Source organism: Notothenia rossii (genome assembly GCF_949606895.1).
Source record: "Notothenia rossii genome assembly, chromosome: 6".
NCBI classification, from domain to species: domain Eukaryota; kingdom Metazoa; phylum Chordata; class Actinopteri; order Perciformes; family Nototheniidae; genus Notothenia; species Notothenia rossii.
Window position 1 is genome coordinate 75890058 of NC_136909.1, and position 16417 is coordinate 75906474.

At 39.2% G+C, this 16417-nt stretch overlaps 1 protein-coding gene across 1 annotated transcript in view; it reads left to right on the forward strand.

The window, feature by feature from the left end:
* The window catches only part of LOC307044481 (protocadherin-15-like), a 189984-nt gene that overhangs the window by 78727 nt on the left and 94840 nt on the right, over nucleotides 1-16417 (forward strand). Inside the window, exons 6-12 of the mRNA XM_079689759.1 lie at nucleotides 4679-4839; nucleotides 7496-7651; nucleotides 8615-8734; nucleotides 8862-8972; nucleotides 10735-10905; nucleotides 14183-14291; nucleotides 14454-14566. Coding sequence (XP_079545885.1) covers nucleotides 4679-4839; nucleotides 7496-7651; nucleotides 8615-8734; nucleotides 8862-8972; nucleotides 10735-10905; nucleotides 14183-14291; nucleotides 14454-14566 — 941 coding nt within the window. The remainder of the gene's footprint in view (nucleotides 1-4678; nucleotides 4840-7495; nucleotides 7652-8614; nucleotides 8735-8861; nucleotides 8973-10734; nucleotides 10906-14182; nucleotides 14292-14453; nucleotides 14567-16417) is intronic.

The following is a 16417-nucleotide window of genomic DNA, read 5'->3' on the forward strand; positions in this document are numbered from 1 at the left end:
CCCTGACCGAGTCACAGACTACCAAAGAGAGAGAGATTTTAATTATTTAGAATTATACAGCGCTGTGGAACTCTGGCTAGCTCTTGTTTATAAAGGTCTAACACAACCTGGCATCCTCTTGAATGATGAGCACAACAACTATGCTATGCGACTGAGAGTGAGAGTGGAAGTGCCCAGAACGTTGGGAGTATTGACTGTCACAGCAAAAAAACTGAAGTTCAATTAACTTGAGAAAGGAAGGAGGCTCCCTGTGCCCTCCCTTGTAATATCATCAGCGGCATAATTTACGACCCGAGAGTTTCCAAAAGATGTAGCTCACCTCTCAAGTTACTAAGGCAGATATATTTATGAAAAGCTGTGTTGTAGATTAATGAACCGGCAACAGGGGGGTCCTTTTGACTTTTAAATTAAATTCTTAGAAGATCAATTTTTCAGAGGGAGTTTTGTCCAAGTGAGACAGATAATTATAGGTCCTTGTGATTACAACACGTAAATGCATCAAACCCTGACGCCTGCAAACAGGGTGCGCAGTCATTAGTAGAATTTAAAAAATGCAGGAGTCGGGATTATAATTAAAAGGCGAAAGCTTCCATTACACCTCCATTTGTACTCCTTCCCAAGTATCTGAGAGTTTAAGTGACTCTGCAAAATGGATTAACCTATTTTACGAAAGGATGAAATTAGTCTTTAAAAAGCCCATTAAATACCAACACCTTGTCATGTTTTAGCTTGGTGAGGCATGTCAACTGCTTGTAGTCATATAGCAGTATTTATACTAATGCTGTCAAAAGTATCGCGTTAACGGCGGTAATTCATTTTTTGAATTAATTGCGTTAAAATATTTAACGCATTTAACGCATGTGCAGAATGGCCCGCCCCATACATCCCACCAGTGGCAACGCTGGGGTAGGCTACAGCCATACCAAGAAATGGCAAGAAAAGCCCCACCTTAGCCCCACCATGAAAAATGATGTTAAAGTAAGCAAAATAAAGTCCGCCAACTCGCGCCGAGTAAATTGCACAGACAGCAATTAGTAAGATTGATTTCAGTAGTCACTTGTCTGGAAATACCGAAGACTAGAAACGGTTTTGAAAACTTTTGGCAAGTAGTGATCGTCTTTTCAATAGAACATCTTTGATAATGTCTTCTGGCCAATCAGAATCACGATAACGGCGTGGTGTTGTTGTAGGAAGTCCTGACGGAGAATACTTTTGCTGTAGTACATCTCTATATACATCTATACAACATTACCTGTTGATATAAATCAACACGTAATGAAATAAGACCCCACGGTTTGATGATTGATAGGTGTGTGGGCTGTCTCTCATTTTGACACACAGAACAATGTTATAATAAACATACATACATACTGTATGTTAAATGGATATATCCGCCTTCTTTCATTTATCTTTCCATTCCCACAACAATATACATAAAGAAATGTCATATTTTGGACATAGTTTGAATGGTGATTAATCATGATTAATTAATTTTGAAGCTGTGATTAATCTGATTAAAAATTGTAATCGTTTGACAGCCCTAATTTATACATATATTGTTAAGATGATTAGGTTAAAACTCCCTTTTTGGTGAAAACATATTGTGTTTTGAAGAGTCACCGGCTTACTTATGCATATTGTTTATACATGTGAAACTCGTGTGATGCAAAAGGGATTAATAAGGGAAAAACAATCGCAGAATAATGAAAAATGCAGCATGTTATGCTTTGCAGCTGGGATTTTGCTCACATGATTTTGCCTGTCATGCTGCTTAATGGCTGAAAGCTTTATAAACTTCTCTTTCTTTCATTAATACGTTCTTTTCTGGTGTTGAATTATAAAATATGTTTTGTCTAAGCACACTAAGACAGTCATTGTTTAAAAATGTGATCAGCGATTATATGCAATTACACATTAAAGAGATACGTTTTTATCCAACACTGAGGCATGTTAATGTAAACATAACAAGAGTAGGCCTATATCTGCATGACATGGATCCTTCTACAGCATATGCAAATTAATTATATGTTTCTGTCATCCAAATATATGTGACCCGCTCTATCGAAATCAGTCGGAAGTCGCAACGGCTCATTTCAAAATAAACGTGGAGTTGCGTAAAAAAATAGTTTTTCGGGGTTCGAGTGTTTTGTTTTATTTTAAATAAACAAAGTCTTTCAGAATATGAAACTTTTATTTCCAAAATCACACTATACTGTAAATACATTTTTGAAGGTTGTAAAGAGAAGATGACAGCTCTCACTCGCGCTCTGCTCTTCCACAGCGCCGCTCCCCCTCCCTCCCGCCGACATTATGAATGCAAGGCGTATGGTAATCATAGATAACACGGCAGGGTCCGTTACAGTTTGTTTTCATCTGATTTCAAATAAACAAAGTCTTGGCTTTCAGAATATTAAACTTGTTTTGGCAAATTCAGATGATAAATACAACTTTGAAGCTTGTAACGGCATAATTACAAGCAGAGAACGGAGTAACTTAACGTCACAGCAGGCATAACAACAGCCGGTGTTTCTCGTGAGTGTTTTCCCCGGGAAACAAACACAATACACACAAACGCAAAAATACATAAACACACACACACACACACACACACACACTCGCGAGCTTCCCCCAGACCAGTAATCCGAACAAAAATATTTCCCCCCCGTACTACTTTGATCATTTGCTCCGCTAATAACCTGGATTCCAGAGAGGAGGAAACTTTGAAGGCCTTTTTCTCAAAATGATGACTCGGTGACAGTCATTATATAATGTGACCAGTGGCGTGCACAGACATTTATAGGGGCAGGTGCTCAAGAGAAAAAAAAAGGGCACCTTCTGAGTCGTCGTGGCGCCGAAATTGTGCGCTCCGAAATTGTGCGCTCCAAAATTGTGCGCGAAAATTTCCCGGATAATGGCGGATTTTGTTAGTTTCTTTTCGGTTTTTGGTTACTTTATTTCGGTTTTAGGGTTAGGGTTAGGTTAGGGTTATGTTATTTAATTCTTATTTTCGCCTGATTCTACTGATTTATTATCCAAAAATTAATTATTTTAACACTTATTTTTAAATTATTCTAAATTACTTAGGGGGGTCCAATCGGAACGCACCTGTAATCTTGGCTGCTGTGCTCTCAATGTTCTTTCTCCCTGTTCCTGCCTGTTGGCGTCAGCTGATAGAGGTGTTATGATTCTATCTTGTTATGCAGCAGCATGGTGATTATTCTCTATGAACTAGCTAAATACATGGGTCTGGGGTAGAGTTCTTCAGATTTGACGTGGCAACTCTCCCGTGCAGTCAAACCGTGACTGCTGTGACTTATGATGTGAATTCTCCGTCCGAAGCTCCTAAATAAACCATCAGTGTTTGACATCAAAGCTCCTGCTCTTCCCGTGTCTCCTTCATCAGTCGGTGACTCTCACTGCATTGCTACACAGAAGTTTCCCCCACACTTAATATTTGGAGTACAAAAACAATCCTGATATCATTAGAAAGCTATAATATCCCCTTTCCAACAGTGTACAACTCAAAATGTGTCTTCGGGTCAATGCGACTGATTTCGATAGAGCAGGTCACAATATGTTAAGATAAAATGTGTTACTTTGTGATTAGTAACAAAATTGCTTATTCTTTTGTTGCAATTGTTAGCCTTTGAAATATATTTCATTTGGCAAAAGATTACTGAGATGTGTACAATATATTTAATGGAATCTGATACATAGCATATGCAAGATTAGTTTAGAATGATTTGTTGGAAATGTATTTGCTTTGTATATATCAAATGAACTGTGTAATGAAGCAATATGTTATACTCAAACATGCTATTTTCCAGATTTTTGAAGCATTCATGCAACTTTCTAACTTCTGTTTGAAACTTTTAAAAAGGCTGTATTATAACGAGGGACTTTCATGTCAAGGTGTACTTTTATATACCTGATTAAAGGGTTGTTGTTGCACAATTGATCCTAATCAAAACACTTAATCTCTGCTCCCCCTGGATTTAACCACCAGTTACTTCAAAAAACACTAATTTGTCCGATATTGTCAAACGATACACACGTGTGGCTTTGGGAGGGTTGTCCCAGAGGGCCGCTTTTGCAAATCAGTCACTGATTAAACGCTGTGGAAAATATACCACAAAGTATGTGTGTCCTCAGGGATGACAATTATAATTCTAAGAGATTTGATAGACTATGGATATCTTAGGTTTTATTTGTAAAAGTCTTGTAGGGCTGTTGAGAGTTCAATGTTGGAGAAATTATAAAAAATGATCATATTTTATTCCAGAAAGGTCATACAAGATGAAAGAAAAGGCTGATTACATGGAACAAAACATATGCTTCTGTCTAGATATAATTCAACCTTAATTGAAATCAGCTTCATGGGGGGCTTTGTTCATCAAATCTGTGCGCCTTTGATTTTTTCCTTTCTTTTAATTTCGGCTGATTGTTTGATGAAACATGTCCTTAATCATCAAGCACATTTTTGCTTTTCAGTATTTCATTTTCAACAAAACCATTTGTCAAGGGGTGAGATAGGCCTTTTGAAAATACATTTCATTTTTTACGTCTTGTCCAACACCAACCTGATCTAATAACGCAAAGTTAGAATAAAGAAAAGTGACAACGAATGTCTTTCAACAAGAGAACCATTTATTAATTGGATGTTGCTCTGGTTTCACAGGTACAGTTTTGGTGGAAAACATGCAGATAAATGGCCGTGCCCAAGACCCAGGCCGGACCATCTCACTGACGTTACTGGACAACTATGACTACTGGGTGATACTCGATCCCACCCGACAGAGGCTCTACCTGAACAGCACCGGGCGCATTCTGGACAGAGACGTGAGTATAGCACCAAAGATGGTGACCCTTAATTAAACATCACGAAAGATAAAGTCAAACTTACTACTTTTCACACACTGGAAAAAATGCTGCTCCAAAAACAAATTAAACAATAATGAAAACATGGTGTTTTCATTTGAAATAAGTACAGAAATCCTCTGATAGAAGTGTGAATTTGCTTGGTAAGATTTCTTGAAATAAGATGGGATATTTAGATAAATCAGATCTAGTAATTAGCTGGGAAACTAATTTTGAACTATATTTGACCAGAATCATGAAATGTTGTTACAATATAAGCCGCAAATACTCGTTTTCTGTTTTCTGATGTTCGTTGGTGATTTTCTATTAAACATGTTAACAAATATGTGTTTCATCTGAGATCCAACTCAAAATCAAATGGTTTGACTTAACAAGATCATGCAAAACAAGACCCGATATCTCACTGCAGTGTTACTTCTGAAGTCATTATGTCTTATATCAGGTGTAAAGACATATTCTGACTAGATATTAGACAAATATACTCGGCAAGATTTTGAGTTTTTGTTGTGCACAAGCTATTTCTGTAATGTGGTAACTGACATGATAGTCATTATCAGTTGTTGTACACATACAGTATCTGTCTGTGTGTTAATGCAAGTGAGTTGCTTTTTTTTTTAGGGCAATACCAATTAGTTACAAGTTAAAAAGCTCTGTATTTAGCATTGGGCACATCCAAAAGCAACCAGTTAGCCAGAAGACCTTTACTTGAAATACCATGTACTGTACGGAGTAACAGCTTTGTTGTACACAAATCAACACCCTTCTTACACAGTGCTTACTTTATTCTTAATTTATAAAAATAATCTAAATATAGGAAAAGAAACATTTGTATGAAAAGAAAAAATGCAAAAATTACAATATTTACAATCTTTAAAGGGAGCTCTCTAACCCTGATGATATGTGTTGTTTTACAAAATCATTTCTTCACTACTTGTATCAATGAAACACCTGCTCACGTGGCAGAATAATCACAAACCTGGAGGAGACAATAACATCCAACAAATCTTGCTTTTTACCAGAGTACTCCAGCTAGCTGCTTCAGGTCATTTAGAATCATGATACAGGCTATTGCAAGTGTCTGAATCAGATAAGTGGTGTTTACACGCGCAACACAAAAGCAGCATACTCCTTCGGTAAACTCTGCTTTTCTATAGTTCTTTGTCGTCTTAACTCTTGCAAACTGGGAAAACATAAGTGGAATGATATATATCAAGACAGTAAGGCAATTAACCTAGATTCTTGACTCCTTCCTACACATAGCAACTCGTGATGTTTTTCACTGTTGTTTAGCTACAAACAGAAAAAAATACGTAACGTGGCAACCAAGCTGGTGGTCATTGGTTTCCATCGAGCATTCCAATTCAACACTGCTGCTAAATATAGGTGTGTGTGTGTGTGTGTGTGTGTGTGTGTGTGTGTGTGTGTGTGTGTGTGTGTGTGTGTGTGTGTGTGTGTGTGTGTGTGTGTGTGTGTGTGTGTGTGTGTGTGTGTGTGTGTGTGTGTGTGTGTGTGTGTGTGTGTGTGTGTGTGTGTGTGTGTGTGTGTGTGTGTGTGTGTGTGTGTGTGTGTGTGTGTGTGTGTGTGTGTGTGTGTGTGTGGTATGTTCAGTTAAGTTCCTCAGGGTATCCAGTTAAACTGCTTTGAATACAGATGAGATTAAATGGTACAGTAAAGTGTGTGAGGTGTGGGGTTCACTGGATGTTAAGTGTTGTGACTGCTGTAGGGACGAAGCTGTTTTTTTTAGTGTGAGTTTCGATTTTATGGACTCAGGGGATGGAGCTATACGTGAAGCCACTAATGGGAATATTTCAGAAATATGGCCAATTAATAGGGTAAATCAGTGGAGGAGCACATGGGAGTCAAGCCTTTGCAAATAAGAAGGAGAGAGAGAGAGAGAGAGGGAAAAGCTAAGCAGGCTGCATTACATCATCACTGTTTCTAAATTCTTCAGATGATGTCTGACAAGTAGTGGTGGCAACGAGACAAGCCGCTGCTGCTGTCCAATATACATTTTAAACAGAACATGGCACAAGGCTTGCAGCTTCATCAGACACATAAATAATGTATACAATGTAATATTAAAAAATGCAAAATCAGGCTGCACAGTCCAGCTAAGAATAAAAAAAAAAAAAACATAACCCTGATTTGTTTACATCAATACCATGCAGGCAGCTTCGTTAATGAGAGTATTGAAAGTACATTTTGGTTGATCTTGCTTTATTTTAATATTTGTTGGGCCCACTTTTGCCTTTATTTGATAGAGAACCGTGTAGAAATAGCAAAGAGAGGAGATATATTATAACAACAACAACCTTACTGTGAACCTTTCGCCTTGAGCAACCTTTGTGTGTATTGCTTCTTTTCTGCGCTTGTTAGGGAGCTTGTTTGCTGCTAGTTTTTGACAGCAGTGAAGGTCAGTCAGTGCTGTTCTCGTGTTATCATCTCTGACATAGTACACATATTGTTCTTTAGATAATTGAAATCTATAACAACTTCCATTGTAATGCTTACAGTAAATACCATGTATGTCTTCTCTCTCTCTCTCTCTCTCTCTCTCTCTCTCTCTCTCTCTCTCTCTCTCTCTCTCTCTCTCTCTCTCTCTCTCTCTCTCTCTCAGCCCCCCAACTACATCACTACCATCGTGGTTCAGGTCCAGTGCTACAATGAGCTGGTTGGCACTGTCATCTTTCACGAGGTACGGATTGTTGTGAGGGACAAAAATGACAACAACCCTCGCTTTCAGCAGCCACGCTACTATGTTGCGATAAACGAGGTAAGGGAGCAACTCCTGTTGTTGTTTCTGCTGGACTTTTGTGACACTGTGTGCAGAATTTGAACTTATTTATATAAGTGTTAGTGACATGCTTTGCTGTCTATAGTAAGAAACTTTTTTTTTCACTGCTAGTGGGGTCATCAAAGTTTAGAAGCGACTGACCAAAACGCCCCCTAATAAATCAAATAAGGTTGTCTACTCAATGTTGAGGACCATGACATCATACTACCTGCAGCCCTGAGGTGATACTTAGGTCTACTTCATTACACATTTTGTTATGTTTCAGTTTGATATTTTTAAATAAAAGTAAGTTCAATATCTTCGTCTTTACATCAATTATGTACAATGGCTGCACAAACCAAGTGCTTCCCTGTGAGATGAAACAGTCAAGATACGTGTAATTTTCACTTGACTTTTTGTTCATTAAAACTGGCCAGGCATGACGGTATGAGGAATTATTTATGTTCATCTCGCATCAAAAACAAACTCGAATCACCAGCAATGATTCAAAACATTCATAAAATCTGTGCTTTCAGACTCCCGACAACTTGCCTCCATTGATTACACTTTTTGTGTGCATTGTGTGTTCATTATTTCACAGTGTGTTTACCTTTTCATACTGTAAGCACAACAGTGAGTCACTCTGCATTGCTGTCAACTACCCCCCCCCCCCCCCCCCCCCCCTCCTGCCCACTGCCTGCTCCCGTTGACTCTGCTGAGGCCTCTGGGGAACAGCAGTGGTTCTTACTTTTTTGTTATTCTGTAAACCTTCAGACTGCTGCTGACTGCAACATTTCCCCCTCTCTGATATATATGTTTTTCTTTTTGTTGTACTAATGGGCTGGAGTGGCAACAGTAATGGCCCTATGCATGGGCTCACTGCTGTAAGTACATGTTGGAGTCACAGTGGGCCATTTGAGCTGCTGACTTTTTATTTCTCCCCGCTCTTATATTTTCCTCTAGCTCACACCAGTTGGAACGACCATTTTCAATGGCTTTTCTGGGAATAATGGAGCTACGGATATTGACGACGGACCCAATGGACATATAGAATACAGCATACTTTACAACCCCAATGACCTGGTATATGGACAAGTCACGCCATGATAAACACCCTCTACACCATTGTAAATTTCTTCAACAATCATGACTTATTGCTCACATCCACTTTTCCTTCTGTCTTATCATATAAACTCTCATTTTCTTTCAGGGATCTAACAGAACAGTGAGTGTTGCCAACACTCTTTCAGGACACATTATTCTGGCTGAGAGGCTAAACTATGAGGAGAGAACTCGCTACCTTGTTTTGGTCCAAGCTAATGTAAGTGACTTTTGTTTGCAAGTGTCAAGATCAGCAAATGCTCAATGTCAACAGATTAAAAATAGGCCTTGATTGTGGACTTCTCTTTCTAAGGTTGTCTACCTCAGCATTGCCCTTGAGGGTAATGCACCTTAAACCATTTCTCAATAGGTGCTTTGTGTTCAGCCGCAGCAGCTTAACAATTTGTTATTTGGAGCGTGGAAGTGCAGCACTCAAGGCTCTGTTTTTATGTATTGGCCTAAGACACTAACAGTTTTAGTTTTACCATATTTCATACTTTATTTATTTTAGGGGGCAAACTTTTCGAACTTGAAGTCAATAGTTTGCTGCTTAAATGATTTGAAATCCTTACACTGCATCATTTATTTTCCTCAGTGAAGTTTTAAAGCAAGGTCTGGTTTCAAAATGTGGTCATCATTCAGTAAGTAACCCTATATTTTTAGTCCACCAATCGTGGAATCTTGTTTCTTTTTTACACATTGATCTCATTTGGCAGTCACTGTAAGGACATCACACTGACAATCTATTTGACTCACCTAATTGTAATTCAGAGATTGCTTACATATTTTTTATTCAAAGTGATTGTAGTTGTCTCTGACACATTCTGAAATAACCGTCTGTATACCAGAGCGCCCTTGCATATCTACTATGTAACAATGTATGCATAATTATGGATTTAACTTGAGGGATGCACTTTTCCTTCACACTCTGACTGGGCAACATGACTGTGAAAATATTGTAAAATAAGTTCTGCTAATGATGCCAAAATGAGTTTTAATGAAGGCAGCTTTATGCTCTTTCTCCAGTCCTTACCATATGTCAATAGGCAATGTATGTGGACCAAGAGCCACCAGAAAGGCACCAGCCAGGAACGCAGATTTAATTAGAACGCTGGGATTTAGGAGAATACCACTCCTACATGTATGCTGGACAGCATTTAGCAGTTAACCCATGTCCTCTCCTCTCCATTTCCTGCATGAGGGAGCAAAAGACTCAACCCTTTACCCCGGCAAGTGGTCCTCCAGGGATACTTTACTTTCTCTCGCAAGAGGACGTCAAAGTAGAATAAGAAAGAAGTCATTGTATTTACTAGAACTCTGTGATGCTTGTGTCAAGAGTTCAATTACACTAACAGCACAAATCTTTGAAGTGCTGTGCTGCTCACTTGGCAGGATACCACTCAGGAAGAGCCGGAACCACAAGGGGTGATCTTTAGAGATGGCTGCTGAAAATATATGTTTATTGAGAAGGTTTAGAAATGTTTAGAAGAAAACTGAAGAGTCATACTGTTTTATCGCATTTAAAGTGGTCTGATGCATATTGTTTGCATCGTAATATCTTTTTCATTCTACTTCAATGACTAAGAATCCTTAAACATAAGTGCTATGTAATATATAAAAAAGCATATTGGAGAAAACTGTGTATTGGATATTTTATGACAAAATGCGTTATTTACCAGTGAAAATAGTATGTTGACTGTTTATGATAGTATTCAATAATGTTCTACTTAAAGCATGAAAATGAATTTCAGCACCCATTTCCTGCAGCCAAACAAATGTAGAATAAAAACTGAATTAATGCATCACTGAGTTTCCATAACAGCCACAGCTGTAATATATTCTGAAAAACAGTTGCAGAGGTCTGTCGTGGTTTTAACATGTTATATTGATTTTAGCTGAGCAGTGTGTAGCCCCAGTGCACAAAGTAACAAATCATCTGGGAGTTTAAAGGTTCAAATCGAAAAAAAAATTTCTTCTTCCAGGACCGTGCTCCATACCCCCCGAACAGACGGACAGCTACGACTACTCTGACTGTGGACGTTCTGGACGGAGACGACCTGGGCCCCATGTTCCTGCCTTGCATTTTGGTGAACAACACTCGAGACTGCAACCCCCTCACCTACCGTGTTGCTATCCCAGAATTCACTGAACCGGTAAGAACCAGGCTGACAGGGGAGTGTGAACACGCTGGCTTTCCACAAGTTCATTTTAACACAAATTCTTCCCGTTAATAGTATGTGCATGTTTAGGTTTTTTTGCACGCAGGTCATGTTTTATCTGTCGTGCTCTGGGTGCATGTGCATTGAGCCGCATCATTCATATTTGTGCCTGGCATATCTACCCTCCTGCTAAATGTTTCAAAATGCACACATGTAAAGAGCCTAATTGTCTGCTAACACCTTGTTGTTAGTCTCCTCGACTGGAGGAAGAGTTGTCCTTTGCTGCTGTGTATCAGCATGGTGATTCCAGGAGCATTCTCTGATCTGTTGGACCAGCAATTAGAGCTGAAGGCTGGGTTGACCTGGGATGACAGCCAAACACCCCTGGAATTCATAGAAGTAGGAAACTAGAGGGGGAGATGATTTGGCAGCTTAGATAAAGAGTCTGAGGTGTTGCACAAATAGAGATGATGTCCATATCTATAAACGCTTTATCTTTGTCTGTAGAAATCTATATATACAGTGCATGAAGAGATATGCAATAAATTACACTGTGTTGAATTATTATATTGGACTATAATAGACTTTATAAAGCTACATCACCTCAAGCTCCATTTTGTACTTCCTGTTTCAAGAGTATAACACACTTCTCATCAGCAGTCTGGACGGGCCTAGCTGACTGGATTGAACTGTATTGAATTGAATTAGATTGGACTGGAGTTGTAGACTGGATTTGATTGGATTTTCTGGACTGGATTGATGTTGGCATTGTGGCATCCTGAATGCAGGAAGATTTGGATCAGAGCCCGGCCCCAGTCTTTATCGAGTTTGAACATTGTCTGCGTCATCACATGGGTCCTCCTCGAGTTTCCTCAAACACACAGTTGGGAATTAGAAACTCTACATGCCCAAAGATCGGAATGATCTTGTACCAATGTAAATAAACGAGTAGTTTAACTACATTTAGCAGTAACTTCATGTCTACATTCATAACTGTATGGTGATTCAATTATAAACATTTATTTGTAGCCTTTTTTTGTGTAGTTAACGACTGAAACTACAAACAACATTATACCACAAAAGGATTTAATTTATCTTTTGTTTTGTTTACAATTGCTTTTCTGCTGTAATTTTTAAATATGATAGGTTGACCTCTACCCTCCGTGGGCACGTTTGATACATTTAGTGTTATCTATTCTGGCAAGTTAATTCATTTCTTTCATTGACAATTATATATTCTTCCAGTTTGTGGATCATAAGTACCACGTTATATTGTTGTTATTTAATATTGTAGATCGAGCAACAAATGTGTACCTTCGTAAGCAACACCAACATATCTAATAATTATGTTTTCTAGCAGTATTGGGAAAAGACTGAATCAAGTATGCTATTGTAATTGATCGTCATGTTTCTAAAACTGGAGTCAAACTGAATCGAATTTATCTGAGACGAGGGCGAGAGAGATTAACTCAAACGTAAATCTGCAATAATGACACAAATGGAACTATAAACAGTGGTTGAGAAATCAATGGTTGGAGGTTTAGTGCTAGAGGGAAAAGGGAGTAATAAACAAAGGTAAACAGAACAGTGTACACTGTATATACATGCAGGTGTATGTCTCTGCACATGTGTGTGTACCGGAGCTGCCACCGTGACTCACTTTGTTTGTCCAGACTTCCCATTCAGAGTTTGCTCATAATGTATAATTTATGATAAAAGGTTTGCAGACTGCTAAGTATGCAGCTGCACAAACCAAAGCTTTTTCATTAGTGTGAGAAAATGTTGGTCTTTCTCCCTCCCTCTGTGCTTTCCACCTTCAAACATTGCATGGTTTCAAGCTACCAGCAATAATAAAGTCTGATGGGACATTTTCCTTTACTTTATATAAATGTTGTTCTCAAACATAATGTCTCCTCCATACATTCAGAATTCCTCGAAATTGTCAATTTCAAAAGAGGTATCTCTTTTTCTCCTTATTTGATTCTCCTTAAAGAGTGATATTTAATGACTTTCTTTCTTTTCAAGAGTGGTCTAAATTAGCATTGCAGTTTTTGCTGGTTTTTGATTTATCTCTATTCTGCAGTGTAACCGTTCTGCTAACATATCTGTCCACGGGGAGATTTGTCGTCTCATAATTGATGAGTGTATTGTAATTAATCACAATAGCTAGACAGGCATTATTTAGTTGATCTGTATTTATTTTTTGCCCTGGGGGGATATAATGCGGGCTCTGGAGTCCCCCGGATAATGACTGTTGGAGGAGGGTATTATAGCTAATCATCATTGTGCAGCGCTGGAGGGATTTGATTTAGCGCACCTCCAGACATTGTAAAAGCGAGAGGGTTGGTTAGGGGGGGGTGTAAGGATTACTTCAGAGCTGAGGGATATAAATGTACCCCCCCCGAGAAGGGATTCTTCCTGCCAGAGAGATGTTAGCCATGTGTCTTTCTACGTTAAGGAAGTTTAGCTCAGGCCTCTTAGCATACTTACGCATACTCTATCTGCCATATGGAGGCATTTATCATCAGAGATGTATTCATAAATGTGATGTGCTAAACATATTTCCACTTAGCCATATGTTGGGGCAAAGGTATAGACGAAGAGCTGTGTAAATGAGAGCTCAATATGTTTGAGTGTGCATGAGTAGGAAAAGGCAGCCTACAGCACTGCAAACAGATTAACCTTGATGCGCAGCTCGATATGGTGTATTTAGAAGCATAATGATGAGAAAGGGATCTAATGAATTGCTTATTAATTAAATATCCCAATAATTGACCCGTGTGCTTCGGACTTTGACTGCTAATGTAATTCCCTGCAGGTCATTGGTTCCTCATTTTGTATCAGAAATTTTATTTGCATTTCTTCCTAATATTCAGTTTACAAGGAGGCCAGTCGCAGCAGCTCTTCTGATCCTACTTTAAAAGTAGGAAACCGTTTTTTGGGGCCAGGAAGAGCAGCTTCTCTAAGGAGCTGTTTTTATCTGGAGTAGCACCGTTGCAAGTGATATACAACACGTCACATAAGATTACACAGCAGCCAAAATAATGATAAATAGGACATAATGTGTTTTTCGGGGCTGCTGATATCCTTTCTAAGTGGTATTTCTTCTTTTTACAAGACACTAAAAATCCCATCTCTGAATAATAATGCTCTCAAAGTTATTTCAGGAGACAATGGCTGTGCTACAACTAGACAGTCAACAGAAAATAAACAGATTTGCATCTGATTATCTTGCCGTGTTGTTGACTGACTCCCCCTCCCCTCGTTGCAGAGCAAACTGAACCCACTGAATGTGACCCCTGCGATCCGGGCCGTGGACATGGACAGGAACATACAGCCCCCGTCAAACAGACCCAACATTCTTTACTACATCCTAGTTGGTAGGTGCATCACGTATCCTGATTGATTGTGTGCATTTAATGTTCTTTGGCTCGGTCGTCAGCCATGACTTGACTTCTGAATTTTCATTTCGGTGTCCTCGACGTTATCATAAAGTGCAGTGAATCCAAATCTTTGAATGTTCTTTTTTTTTATTATTGCAGGTCATCCAGTAGCATACCGAGAGTATTTCTCCCTGAACAGAACCACTGCAGAGCTGCGTGTTCTGCAGCCTATCAGCAGGGACTTGTACCAACGTTTCACACTCATCATCAAGGTAAACAAACTCAATCCCAATCAGTGCTTGCCTTTTTTAAAAGGACTTCGCCTATTCTGATGTCAAGATTTACTGTGCGATTTTGATGGAAACTAAACCCACTACGAAATTGACCGAAATTGACGTACATTGACCGCAATGTACTTGTGATGTGTTGTGTTTATTTTGTACATACTCTTCATGCATACAGAGAAATTGCAGAATGTTTGGTCACAAAATTGGTTTACAATAATAGAAAAGTAAAAAAAATGATTGGCCAAAACGTATATAAACGTTACATTTACTAAACTCAATGGGGCTGATTGTCGTTGGTTCAGCCCAATCCAAAACACTGATTATTATAAGCAAAGATTCTTCTCAATCTGAGCTTTTATTTTGTATTTGCTAGTGCCAAATCAAGTTTGAACTTTTCTCTATAACTTAAACATCCACACTTTTCAGCTCCACCTAGATAACCTGAAGGCCATTAACCTTATCTTTAGCTGCTTTGGAGATCTAGGGTGAAAAATATGTTATGATTTATGGACTTAGCAGGAGGATAGCCTTCTAGTCTCTCATGAATCCTAATTTGGATCCGAGTCAGGGATTGCCTCGGTGCTGCTGGTGGAGAGCAGCAGTGCAGATGAACTTTCCATCCACCCGTCACTAACCTCTACACACCTCTAAGCACTGTGTAACAGGCTGTTTACCGGGATAGCTGTGGAGTAAAAAGATGAGAGGAACAGCTGATTTTCACCAGAGGAAGAAGGCAAGAGGAGATTGATCGTATAGAGAGAGTTTTTGCATGTCTCCGTAAGGGTTGTGCATAGCTAGGGGAAGGGAAACAGTTCTAAGAGCAAAAAAAAACGAAGATCGAGAGAGATATGTGTATGGTGTCTAGTACTGGAGGAGTCTTATCTACCTTAGTCATAGAGAGGGGGAGAGGAACCGTTGCTCAAGATATCCAAGGGGCAGGAAAGTGAGAATTAGACTTTGGTATCTTGAGAGTTCTGTGGCACAGCATGTGGTGTACATAGCTAATGCTTTAAAAGACTTCAAAACATATATGGGATGGGGTGAGCTGCAGCACCTCAAGCATATTTTAAAAAAAAAAGATCTGTTTATCTTCCAAAGTCATGATTGATCCTGATAGGGCTATTTCCACTAGGATTATATGGACGAAATGAAGACAAGTGACAAAGGCAGATGGAGAGAAATAGCGTGGTTTAATAGAAACAAGGAAGCAAAGAAATGCAGTATGGCGCTCTAAGGCAATGGAGTCAGGACAGCAGCATTGAGACTGATAAACAGTGACTTTGGGAAGCAGTGAATCTCCTGAAGGCTTGTGTGTAGTAGCAGTGGAGCGCAGGTCATTTAGCACTGCCTCACAGAAATAAGGACATCGCTAAAGAGCTGAATGACCAGGGAACGCAGTAATCTCACACCCCCTCTTTTTGCTCTCGGACGAAATTTTTCTTTGTTAATGTTGAGAAATAGCGAGAACATCGAGGCACACACACTTTGTCCGTCAATGACACCACCACCACTTGTCCCTCAGGTGTATGTGTGAGCAGATTGGATCTTTGGGTCCTTGCATTGTGGGTGTTTTTTATCATCAGATAAGAGAGGAAGGTAGAAGATGATTGGTGAAGATTTCCTGGCATTTTCATTGCGATGCCAATAAAAATATGAGCTGTAGTGAAACTCAACTTGATGTGCCAAAAACGGCGGAGCAGGGTTTTGCAAAAGAAAAGAAAGACAATACAAATAACAGCAATCTTCTGAGTAGTTTTGGCCCTAGCATTTTTTCCATGTAGCTGTAGAAACAAATGATTCTGTTACAATCGTCAGTCTGCAACACAAGCCCAGTGA